The sequence below is a fragment of the Elgaria multicarinata genome, chromosome 4, assembly GCF_023053635.1.
Source record: "Elgaria multicarinata webbii isolate HBS135686 ecotype San Diego chromosome 4, rElgMul1.1.pri, whole genome shotgun sequence".
Taxonomy (NCBI): Eukaryota; Metazoa; Chordata; class Lepidosauria; order Squamata; family Anguidae; genus Elgaria; species Elgaria multicarinata.
The window spans coordinates 57,770,733-57,783,351 of NC_086174.1; the positions used below are offsets into that span (position 1 = coordinate 57,770,733).

At 39.5% G+C, this 12,619-nt stretch overlaps 1 protein-coding gene across 5 annotated transcripts in view; it reads right to left on the minus strand.

Moving 5' to 3' along the window:
* Positions 1-12,619, minus strand: part of RYR2 (ryanodine receptor 2) — a 365,044-nt gene that overhangs the window by 95,334 nt on the left and 257,091 nt on the right. For all 5 annotated transcript variants that reach the window (XM_063124341.1, XM_063124340.1, XM_063124339.1 and 2 more), the window contains 7 exons: positions 12,244-12,381; positions 11,124-11,201; positions 10,311-10,386; positions 6,939-7,065; positions 3,278-3,393; positions 1,817-1,881; positions 873-994 (listed from right to left, as the gene is read on the minus strand). In XM_063124341.1, coding sequence (XP_062980411.1) covers positions 873-994; positions 1,817-1,881; positions 3,278-3,393; positions 6,939-7,065; positions 10,311-10,386; positions 11,124-11,201; positions 12,244-12,381 — 722 coding nt within the window. The remainder of the gene's footprint in view (positions 1-872; positions 995-1,816; positions 1,882-3,277; positions 3,394-6,938; positions 7,066-10,310; positions 10,387-11,123; positions 11,202-12,243; positions 12,382-12,619) is intronic.

Consider the following 12,619-nt stretch of genomic DNA (forward strand, 5'->3'; position numbering starts at 1 on the left):
CTCTCTGGCTGGTTGACAAAAAATTTAAACCTATTAAAAATACATTATACGAAGTATTAAGAGCCAATGAGAAATAAAAGCAGAATTAACAGTGTCATACTCTCTCTGTTCTCTTTCAATAAAGGTCATCCATTAGGACAACCATGTCTGATTAGGTCCTGTAACCAGGCTGGAACACAGATTGAAATGGGTCTAGATAGTCAATATCCTCCAAGAGTGCCTGCAGGGACCCTCCTGAGAGACACAACCCCCCCCTCAAAGAAAAGAGTATTACAACTGGATAGTAGTTATCAAATACGCTTGGGTCCAGAGTGGGTAGACATGCCAATATTTCTAACCTTTGAGACAGGACATACAATTGTGAAATAAACAATTTTATCATTTTCCCCCAATGTGTAAAGGGAATAGCTGTGTACATCAAAATACGTTTAAATCAACGTGTCTGAATACCTGAAATACATAAAGTGAAACTAAAATATAGAAGATACCTGCATATTTCATAGGAAAAGTAGATTCAAGTGATAAAAAAAGTATTAATGGACTTATACAAAAAAAAAAAGTTTGAAAAAAGGGCCCCCCAAAATTAAACATCTCAGTGATTGTTTTAGCTCTGCTGCCTTAAAAAAACCATAGAAACATAGCCAGTAGCTAAAATGTGAGGATAGAATCAGAGTATAAGAGGTAGCAAGAGCATGGGAAAAAGTACTGGGGATGAGGAAAGGAGGAACGAAATGATTCAATATGCAGTCTTCAGGAGCTGATCGTACATCTTCGTGGAAATGGTACTCTTCTTATTTCAGTACATCTGTCTATAAATCTACCCATATTTCATAATAAGCTAATCAGCAATTATATTTTACTATGTTTTTTACCTTGTTACCATTTCTTTCTCCTTGTTAGAGGCATGCCCCCCACTGCTGAGAGGCCTGCTTGCTGCAGATAGGAAATACAGCCGATGGTTTTTGAAATACTGATCAATTAAAGGAAGTACAACCTGGAATAAATAGAAGAGAGAAAAACAAACACTGTTTATCCCAAGGTCTCCTCTGATGCTATGACATTTGTGACAGTTTCATGGTATTGGGGATTTATTAACATGCATCGAAATTCTCTAGTTTTTTCCTCCCCTCTCTACATATATTTTCCCCAAACTAAATTAATACATAGAGAGAGTGAATCAGATCAGAGGAGACATTGTAGCTTCTCAGCTGTGCAGAGGGCTCCACCATCCCATTGTGTCTTTGCGTGCCACTTCTGGGATATGTACAGGCCCTTCCTTGCCTCTCCCCGCCCCCCATTTAGCAAGGAAAGCCTGGCATTGGCATATCAACCCACATAGGCCCATGACTGGCTGTTGGAACTATCAGACTGTAGACACTGCACATTGCTGCTATGAGCAAACATCAGTACACAACATAACGGAATGAAGAGAAGGGACGTTGTGGGTTCCATCCAACATCACATGAGCAGACTTCTGCTTACATGGTTGGACTTCCCCTTCCTCACCTCCTTCTTGTGCCCCTCCAAACTGTTTCAGAGGGCTCCCCCAACTCTCCAGAGCAGATTGGGGGGGGTGCAGGGGTGAGAAGGAATCCTTTCCACCAGCTTTCTGTTCCCACTAGTGGGCAGACACTGTTGAATACAACCCAAATCATTGCATATGTCGCAGGGAGGTATAGGATCAGCGTTATTCTTCCATCACCTGCAGCATTCAAGTGTCTTGATCCCAATTTCTTAACTGAGGTTATTTAACTCTGCACTACCTCTAAGTATAATACATTTGATAGTTGCAGAAAAGCAGTACAATATACTTTACTTTAGCAAAGAACTTGATTTCTTGTTCATAAGGAAATTGTTCTCCTTTGCCTCTACTGCCACCATCTGTATGAAAAAAGATAAATGCTTCAGATGTAATGTAAATACGTTCAGGACAATTTGTAACCCTCTGTATTGTTTCCACATTCTTCCTAAACTGAATTTCTGATCTGTATTTCACACCTTAATATAACTATAGATTTGTACTTATCCTCTTTAGGTTTCCCCCTTTCTGTCAGTAAAGCAGTGTGACAAATAATTCAGCCACAGTGGTAAAGATCCATTTTCTCTGGCACAAAGCACAATTCAAAACTCATTAGTTTCCAAGAGCTTCCTCCCTTACTATCATAAGACCAAAACAATCTCCACGCAGAGCTTAATACTATACCACTTCCCCCATCTATTAATTTTCAGTACCCAGGACAAGGGCATACAGGTTCAGTGTGCAAGATTGCAGTCCTGAACAAGGTTACAGTGCAAGTCTGTTAGGAGCCATCATACTAAATCAAATACGAATGGCTACTTGTGAGTAAATTACTTTAAACCGTCTGAATGTTTAACCTTCAATTTGAACAGACCTGGCACTACAGAATTGACTAAATTTGGTTCAAGAGAGAGATAATTAAATATATATTTATTTTCTCTACAACCACCCTTCCGCATACCACAAATATTTATTTAAAACATTTATATCCCGCCCTATATCATTAAAGATGAATTTAGATGAAAATCTATTATAAAAGCAACAACTTCTCCAAGTATTGAGGCACTTCTTCAATTTTTAGAAAATAATAACTTTTCATAAGTTTGTTCAATCAAGTTAAATCCAGTACATTCCCCCCCCCCTTTTTTTTTGTTTTCACTGTTGAAAGGTTCCTTGTGCAGTAAACTAAATGGGAAATTGAGCAGGAAAGAGGGGGCATTCCTGAGAATGGTTGGAATTTATTTGTCTATTATCTTTCTCATCTATCTGCAGGAAGCAGCAATTAATATATTATTATTATTATTGTTTTGATTTTTCTGAGTCTTTTGAGAATCTTACTGAATTTCTTTAACAAGTGCAAATGAATTCAAAACTATGTTTGAGCACTGAATGGGAACCATTTTAGGTTTTTACTGCACTAGTAAAGTAAAAATCCATGCTGATAATGCAATCCAACCGTTCCTGTTCAAAGAGACATACAGTTGATTCATGTCCCTACAAAAACTCCAGATTGCTTTTGGCAATCCATATTAAAATATGTACTGCTAATAATGTATTAGTTTTAAATGTTTTAATTAGTTATATGAATTTTATGGTGTTTGCATTTGTGTTGTACCCCTCCTCAATCCAGAGGGAGAGGCAGGTAACAAATAAATATATTATTATTATTATTAATTATTATTATTATTATTATTATTATTATTATTATTATTATTATTATTATTTTATCATATAAAATGCTTATTTAAAATGGCTTACCAAACTCCAGGATATACTGATGGGCTTCATCTACATATCTTATCAGCTGCTGAAGAAAACTGTAAGCAAACCGTTTCTCAATGGAAGGTGTGTCTAACTCTATATCCTTCAGACCTCTGGAATAATAATAAAAAAAAGATTTCCAACAAGCTGAGAAAAGAACTCAAAAAGGAGATCTTGCATACATTCTGAAATTGTCACAAATAGTTGTGATATTACCTAATTGCCCAAAAATATTATGTATTTTTTTGCCATCTTTGGCAAACAGTACATCAGGTGGGTCTTAGGCGCCACCTAGTGGTCATGGCAAAATTGCTGCTCCAATTAAACCTTTTAACTGTTCTTACATTTATAATTCAGAGCTCCATCCAATGAGCCTTTTATTGTACGCTCACTGCTGGGCACTCACAGATTTCTCAGAGGTCTCTCACATGACGTCGCCTGCCTCTCTGATCCAGGACTGCAAGAAAAACCAGTAAAAGTCCGGTTGTTGCTCTCTTCTGCTGTGTGTGGTAGAAGCAGCGTGAATACAATGCCGGACTGAATGGGCCTCGTGCTCCTTGTTTACTTCCTCTTTTCAAACAGGAAGTAACTGAGCAATGAAACCAGGAGCAGAGAAGCCATGGTAACCAGCATTTTTTCCCAGGTGTGATAGAGCTTTCAGTTTCCAATGACAAGCTCAGGAAGTACTACACTGAGAACAGTGAAAATACAAACTTGAAAAACAGGACACCTCACACTCTCTGCAGACAAGGCTTGGAAAGGCACAAAGTGTGACAAAATTAGGAAAATTAACTCCTAACAACATAAAGCAGTTTAAAAGGAATTCTAGTCTAGGGTGTAGCCCTGATGTACTGTTTTACATGCACAAAGAAATCCCTTTTATGGGTAAGTGACCAATAGTCTTTTCTCTTGTGCATGTAAACAGTACATGAGGTGGGACATACCAATGCTTGACCCATGTAGGGCAGGATTAAAAAAAGTAGTAGTTGCTTAGTGTCTGGGATGGACATGTTGTAGGACACGCCTTCCAAAGTCTGCCTCTGCAGAGGCATATACTGTAGGTTGATCTTACAATGTTTAAAAAAGGTGTTAGGATTCGCCCAGGTAGCTGTCGTACAAATGTCATGCAGCGGAACATTAAGGGAAAAAGCTGCTGAGGTCACAGCTGCTCTTGTAGAATGGGCAAAAATCTTGGTAGGCTGAGACAACTTAAAGCAAGAATAAGCTAAAGAAATACACACCTTTAGCCATCTACTCAGAGTGCCATTAGAAACCTTCTGCCCCAGGAGGCATCTGATTGATGAAAAGGTTTAGATCTGCCTATATAAACCTTCAAAACACTCCTGACATCCAGGGAATGCCATGACTTCTCTAAGATGTGCACAGGGGAAGGACAAAAAGTGGGAAAAATTAGCTGTTCTTGATAATGAAAGGGAGACAGGACTTTAGGATGGAAAGACAGGTTAGTACGGAGAACCACTCTATCTTTATGGAAGACACATAGGTGCTTATCTAAAGAGAGGGCATTCAGTTCAGATGCCCTTCTGGCTGACTTTATCGCCACCAAGAATAAAACCTTGAAAGAGAGCATTCAGAGAGAGAGACTGATTTCAGGGGATCCAAAGGTGGCTCCTGAAGTGCTGAAAGTACTTTATGGAGATTCCAGGAAGGGAAATGATGCTGGACTGGAGGTGTCTTTGAAAAAGCTCCATGCAGGAACTGTTTCAGAAATTTATTTATTACATTTATTACATTTTTATACCGCCCAATAGCCGAAGCTCTCGGAATGAAAGGGATGAAAGCCCATGAATTTTTCTGGGTATTTTGACAGTGTGGAAGCCTGACGCTTGAGTGTATTAGGCTTGAGTCCCATAACGAAACCATCTTGCAGAAATGCTAAAATGCCAGTGGAAGCTGGCTTTCTGAGCTGAAAACCTTTTCTTAGCACACCAAAATGAAAAAATCTTCCACGTACTCTGGTACATTCTACAGGTGGACGGTCTCCTTGAGGCCAACGTAGTCTCAATTACCGCATGGAAGAGGCCTGCCTTAGCAAAATGTTTCCGTTCAATTTCCAAACATGTAACTGAAGCCATGCAGGATCTGGGTGAAGATGTCCCTGAGACAACAGATCGTCCCACAGAGAGAGAGGCCAAGGAGGAGCCGCTGCCAAATTGATCAGGTCAGGAATCCAGGGTCTCTACGGCCAAAAATGGAGCCAATAGAACAAGTCCTCCCTTTTCCTCCTTCACCTTCCACAGAACTCTGGAAAGAGGGAGCAGTGGAAAAGCATACAGAAGCTCAGTGGGCCATGGAGAAGACAGGGCATTTGTCATCTCTGCTGCTGGTGATGCATAATGGGAGAAAAACCTGCTGATGTGGTGATTGGCTTCTGATGCAAACAGGTCCACCTGAACCGTCTGGAATGGGAGACTACATCCTCAAAAACTTCTGGATGCACCATCCATTTCCCTTGGTTTAGCTGTTCCCTGCTTAGCCAGCCAACCTGGGTTTTCTCTCCCCCACTTAGGAATTCTGCATCTGCCCTAAGATTCCTTCTGGCTAGCCACCTGGGAGATAATGTAGAAAAATTGGGCTCCTGTCCAGGCCGGCTAGGGCTGCAAAACTGAGTTATAAAGGCAGGAAGGACAATTAAAAGCTTTAATTGGAGCAGTGATTTTTCCTCGACCACTAGGTGGTGCCTAAGACCCACCTGATGTACTGTTTACATGCACAAGAGAAACTGCAAATCCTTTCCTCCCTTTCTGGTTTGTGGCAAACCACAGCAAACCAGCAAATTATTGTTTGCACTTGCCTTCAAGTAGGATTGTACACCAGGGTTTGAACTTTGAAGGGCGTGTGTGTAGGTAGGGGTGAGAGAGAATCAACACAGCTTGCCTGTGTTTCGACTCTTTTTGAAAGGGGGGGCTATAACAGTTGCCATGATGAGCTCATGTACTTCAACGATTATCACTAGATCGCTAGAACTAAGGCCTCTGTCTGTTCAATTTTTTGTTGCGTTTTACTTTGATTGGTCCACAAGGCACATTGCTGCCATATCCAGTCTCTCCTAATCATTTGCCTCTCTTCCCACACATACCAACCCAGTTCTACTTTTTTTTTAATTGATAGTGCTGTCACCTGACTTTTCCAGGGCCTCCCCCTCAAGATTCCTAAAGCCCACACAGCCAGCTGCCACCCTTTTTCAGCCTGACTCTGGATCTAGGACAAAAGCAAGTGGGAGGCTCAAAACAGTTAATTCTTGACCTGGAGAGGCTCATTAGGATGGATGTTCAGAACTCTTCTACTTATTTTTGTTGAATAACATACTTGTTGTTTGTACCAACTTAAAAAAAAAAATCAACCCTCGAGTATATCTATTGCACAGAATTTCAGTTTTTGCCAACAAAAACACTATTTAGTCTTTGTGACTGCAAACTAGCGTTTATGAAAGGCTTTGGAACAGGAAAGCAAATAAGAAAGAATCCCACACCAATTTCAGATTGCCTACATGATTTGTGTATTTTCAAGTGAGGGCAAAACAGAATATTGCAATGGCACTTAAAACAAATATTCCTATTTTGTAGAATTTTTTTATACACATTGAAGGCAACATGTACTGAAGGTAAAACAACTGCGATACTGGGTTAGAATTTACCGGGAGACGACATATCCATTGATCTGCAGAAACTTCAGGATATCTTGGGCTTTCTCTCTGTCCTTCGCCTTTTCTTTGGCTGTCAGTGTATCATAGGGAACAAGTAAGGGATGGTTTCCTCCTCCCACTATTGTAAGTTAAGGAAATGACAAAACAGTAAGACTGAGGGGCAGCCACTTTGACAGTAACATAAAAGAAGGATGAATTCTTCACTGTGAAATTCATTAAGAAAGCAGCCTTATGGCTCCTCAAATGGCATTAGAGGATCCATGAGATACCGCCCCCACCAGCCATAGGCAGAGCTATGACACTGGGGGAGACCTGAGTGGGGATTGTGGGAAGGAGGTGGGGCGAGCGAAGCTTTGCTTCTCTGCAATGGCCCACTTGATGTCATTTTTGACTGCTGGGGGCTGGTGGGTGGTGTCATCTGGTCCCCAGCCCCTTTCTGTTCTGAACCCCTGCCCTAGAGGCATAAATAAAACTCCATTCCACACGCAGTTCTTCACATTTAGCCCACAAACACTGCTGACAGCCACACCTCTCACGTGTGGCAGCCTTCCTCCCAGCTGTCTCTTTGGTCTCCTTCTCACAGTCCATCTCTCACCAGGTAAAGTAAAGTTTGCTAGTCTTCCTTCAAGCCCCACAAACCCTCAAAAGTTTTAATATAACTTAGTCACTCTTCACCAAGCTGCCCTTCAGCAGCTGGCTTTATCAGTCATCAAGGGAGGTGCAAACGCTTGACCCCTTGATGTTAGTCTTTTCCCACCAAGCACATGCGATGAGGGACAGCAGAGCACTCACAAGGCTGCAGTGGGCCTCTTGGAGTGGAGCTGCCACTTAGGGTTGTTAAGGCAAGTGAGGCCCAGCCATCTACACCAGCAGAGCTATATGTGGTTAATGTGGGTAGCCAATTCACACCTGCCTCTCCCTACAAGGATAAAGGTTTACTTCCATGTGGTACACAGGGTGCAAAAAGCCCTAGCAGAGTCAATGGTGTAGTCAATGGTGAGGGATGATGGTAATTGTAGGCCAAAACATCTGGAGGGCTACAAGTCACCCACCCCTGAGTGTTGGTAGGGAGACATCACAGCTGGCTGACCTCACCAGTCTCCCTGAGCAGGTCAGGTGATTGTGTGCAAATGCAAATGCACACATGTGTGTGGCTCCTGAATCACTGCTCATAGCTCCACAGCTTTTTGCACTTCAGCAAAAAAGGTTGGCTACCCGTATCGTGTCCCATTAACCATTCATTAATTGGGCATCATAGGTAAGTTCCAGATATATTTAAATAATGGTTTTTAAGACTGAATATTCTTTCAAATTTCCCCTCCACCAGGCATTAACTGAACAGTAGGGGTCCAGAGATAAACGTCTGCCTGTACAAAGTGCTTTTGCTGTGAACAGGAGAATGAAGCTAGTATCTGCTTTCTTTCCTTTTCACCTCATGGAATGCTGCTCAAGAGTTTCCTCCCCATAGAGGTATTAAATGCCAAAAGGGAAAAGAGTACAAAATGTATGCCTAATAACCCATTAAAGAATGGATTGGGAGACCCACTGGCTATGTCCAAAGTTAATAGTTGCAGTGGCCTGTAACTGCTATGGTAGAAACAATATCAACAATGTATTCACTAAAATATTTCATTTTAAAAAATCACTTTAAAAAAAGAAAGAAAGCTCCATGAAAAGCCAAAAAATGACTCAATTTCACATAGCTAAACACACTTTCTAGCACATCACCACCCCCTCATTGCTAAAACAGGCAATGTTTAACTCCATCTTCTGGGGTTTTAACTTGCATTTTGCTTCTTCTATTATCTATTTTCATATGTACTAAAAATCCACAAGCTGACAAGCTGTAGTTATTAGGCTGTCATTTAGCTAAGAAGATAATTTAAACATTTCTCACAGTAATATATTGTGGGCCTAAGTCAAGAGTTAATAAATTCTATTATATGAGCATCGAAGAAACGTTTGTTACCTGCTAAGGCAAACAGTTTAACACTTGTTTTGCCATCTTGAATAAGACAAGGCACACTGGCAATTTGCATGTAATGAAAGCCCGTGGGCTAAACAAACCATAGGTTGCCAGGGATAAGCAGGAAAAAATGGGAGCACTGCCTGCAGTGCACCAGTCATCTCCGTTGTTAATCAACAACCTACAATCAGCTTGTTGTTGAGTGTGATGTGCAAACCTGGGTCAATGGATTGTTTAGGGGCTAAACAACCCAACAGTTAACCCAACAAACAATGCGGTGTGGGAGACAGTGCACTCACTGTCTCCCACTCATGCATACAACCCACGCATTGCATAAACCATGGACTGTCGTTCCAGGCAAGCCAAGACATTGCAGCAACTGGTTACCTTTAGATTATGACATGGTAAAACTAACCTATTCTAAATTAACATGGCATGAAAACTACACTTTTAAAAAGTAAGTATAGGAAATTATAGGATAGGCTATGGAGTATAAAATGGTTGGCAAAGGAACTGGTGTTTGCATGACTGTTCTCTTTGTAGATTTGAATGCATAAAATTGGTGTTATCATGTTTTAGTAATCTGAAAGCCCCTGAAAACCTATTTATAGGTTAAAAGGCTAGGATATTAAAATGAAAATAAATAAATATTACCAATCAGTGACAACAGTATAAGGCTCTTTTTCCTTATCCAAAGCTAGCAGTGAGGAAAACGAAAGAGACAGTTCAGGACTTGCTTGCATCCACTAGCTCTACATCAGAGTAACTGATGGGAAATTGAAGTTTGGCTGTTAAGCTTTTCATTACTCCAGCAACACTGCCTATCAGACCATCAGGAACCAAAGTAGGGGCTGATGCATGCCACCTGCTTCCATTTAGATATGTGAGCCTGAAGGTCTCTGGGCATTCCAATCTAATTCAAACAGCCCTGTGAACTCTGAAATGGACAACTTCTGTGCATAAAATAGACTATTGTTGTACACAACTGCTTCCCATGTGTACAACTGGGGAAGAGGTTATTTGCAAAAACTTTACTAGGTAGGAGAACCAGTTCGGAATGTCACAAAAAAAATATCAATGCCAAGGTTATTCCAAATCAGCATGTTTCTTATGTTCAAACTACACGTATTTGTATTGTTTGCACAGTGCCATCAATATATGAAGCACTCCATATAGTTATATAAGCAAAAAAAGACAGGTACTGTTCTAAGTACTATTCAGGATAGAGATTGTTATTAGTTTTCAGAACATGTTTAAATATTTTAAAATATGTAACTGAATCAGAGGCCATTTTTTCTATAACTACATCTACTTCAAAACATTCCTGACATTCTTTAGCAATAATTATTGTTGGGTAACACAAGATGATATTTTTGTAAAGGTGCAAGCAGATTTACCTTTGGCCTCTAGTTCCATTTTCTTTTTCTTTGCCCATATGTTGTGATAGTTTTCAGCCATCATCTCAGCCATAGCCTGAAAAAATGTGGAGATTTTTTTTTCATAATGCCCAATGGTTTTGCATTTAAAAAATGATTATCATGCTTTTGCAAAAGTTGCCTTAGCAGAAACAAACATTAAATAAAGACATGCTTCAGATACATTAATTTTACAAATCTAAGCTTCAGAAAATGATCTCAAGATATATGAGATCTAGAGATCATTTCAGCAGAGTTCTGATCATGGGATGCTCTTGCAGGTGGAACAGGGGGAGGTGATCCAAGCTTCCGTATGGAAAATTACAAAAGGATGTGAGAGTACTGGACTAAACTAGAGAATTTCTAAGACTGGTTGAAACACCCATAGTTATGAACCAAATCCCTGTGTACACGTCACTGCCGTTGCTTACTATGGTAGGCAGGGTTGCACAACAGTATAAGGCCCTTTTTCCTTATCCAAAGCTGGCAGTGAGGAAAACGAAAGAGACAGTTCAGGACTTGCTTGCATCCACTAGCTCGAATCCAGTGACTTGCTTTGATGGTGTGTTTTGTTTTGTTTTTAAAAAAATCTATATGAACTTCTTGCAGAATTTTACAACTAAAATACTAGAAATGTGAACTTAAAATACATGTTTTACAGTAGATGTCAGACATCAGGGTGAATGATATCTACCAGAGAATAAGCAAGGAATTCAGATTATACAAGCAATGAAAAAGTAACAAAAGCTTTCTTAAATGTTCCTAATATATCACATTAGCTGTGATATAACTTACATGCAGCTCTCTGGAGAGGGTAACATTACTCATGTCAATTGCACGGGGACTATAGCCATGGACAGTATCTACAGAAACCTGAATAAATATTAACAGATGTGTAAAAGAAAAATTAATGATCAAACACATTAGGTACAAAAACTTTAATGACAACTTACAAAGGATAAGAAATTTATTGACACATTCATCAGGGAAGAGGGAGCAATTGACAATTTATCATGTTCATATATATTTCTGTATTAAACTGCAAAATGCTGCAAATTAATGAAAGCAAGGCACAATCTAGATACTATAAATAAGGTAAGTAGTACAACACTGTCACTTTTTCACACTTTTTCACACTTTGAACTCCATCGAGGCAGTTTTCCATTTATATAAATGAATAATTGACAACATAGGCTATATAAATAAATAATAATAATAATAATAATAATAATAATAATAATAATAATAATAACTAAAAAATAAAATATGCTGGTCCTTAATGCAATACACTTTGAAACATTGTAGGTAGAGAGTAAAGGTTTTAGCTCATCTAGACTCAGTAATTTCAGAGCTATACAAAATAACTGAAACCAAAGTTCTGATGGAAGTGAAAACACGTTTCATTTTAATATAGATCCTGTTGTCCTTGACGAAAAGGTTAATGTACTATTAAAGGCAAAGAAGATACTCTAAAAATGAATGCTGACATTTCTCTTTCCCCTGCCTCTTCCCTATCAGCACTGTATAGACCGATTAATTAATTGGTTTGTGCCATTTTCTATAAAGTATCACAGTCCTAATATTAATCTATCAGGAGTCGTTGCGTTTCCTCTTTAAAAATAGCCAGTTTAAAGTATACCTTAAAAATATGCCATTACAATGTAAATTCAGGCTATACTACTTGAAATATTCAGAATTGCATAGAGGGAAAGCTTGGTTCCCCTGCCCCAGCCTTTTATTTTAATGTGAAAATACAACTAGAGTAGAGGTGCAAACAAATCCTCATGGTTGAGGTCATGCCAAATCTTCTGCCTTCAAATCAGTCCTTTATCTTTAATAAATAAGCAGAGGATACTTGGGATGCAGTTACTAAGTAGAAGCATAGGAAACACTTGCAGCTTGACATAAAATGTACCTGACTTGTCTGTGATATTCGACGTGGCCTATTATAAAGTGCCATAGTATCTCCTTCCCTTGTTCTTTCAACCCGCCATCCCCAAGCAAGCATAGTTTTCAGAGACTCTTTGATTGGCCATCTGTAAATTTCTTTTTCCTAGAGAAAGCACAATATGGTCATCCTGTTAGTCTTCAAGTAACTGAGTTGGAGTCAGCAGTTCTGTTACTTTGTTTTAGTTATTGAACTTATATCCCACTCTTCAGAATGCCTTACAGGATCCTCTCGGTAGTTTCATCAGGTTAGCTCCAGACTTTTCACTGAAGCTGGTATAGCATTCAAGCTTATGAATAACTAACAGATCACCTTGGATTTGCATACTGGAAAACTTATGAAT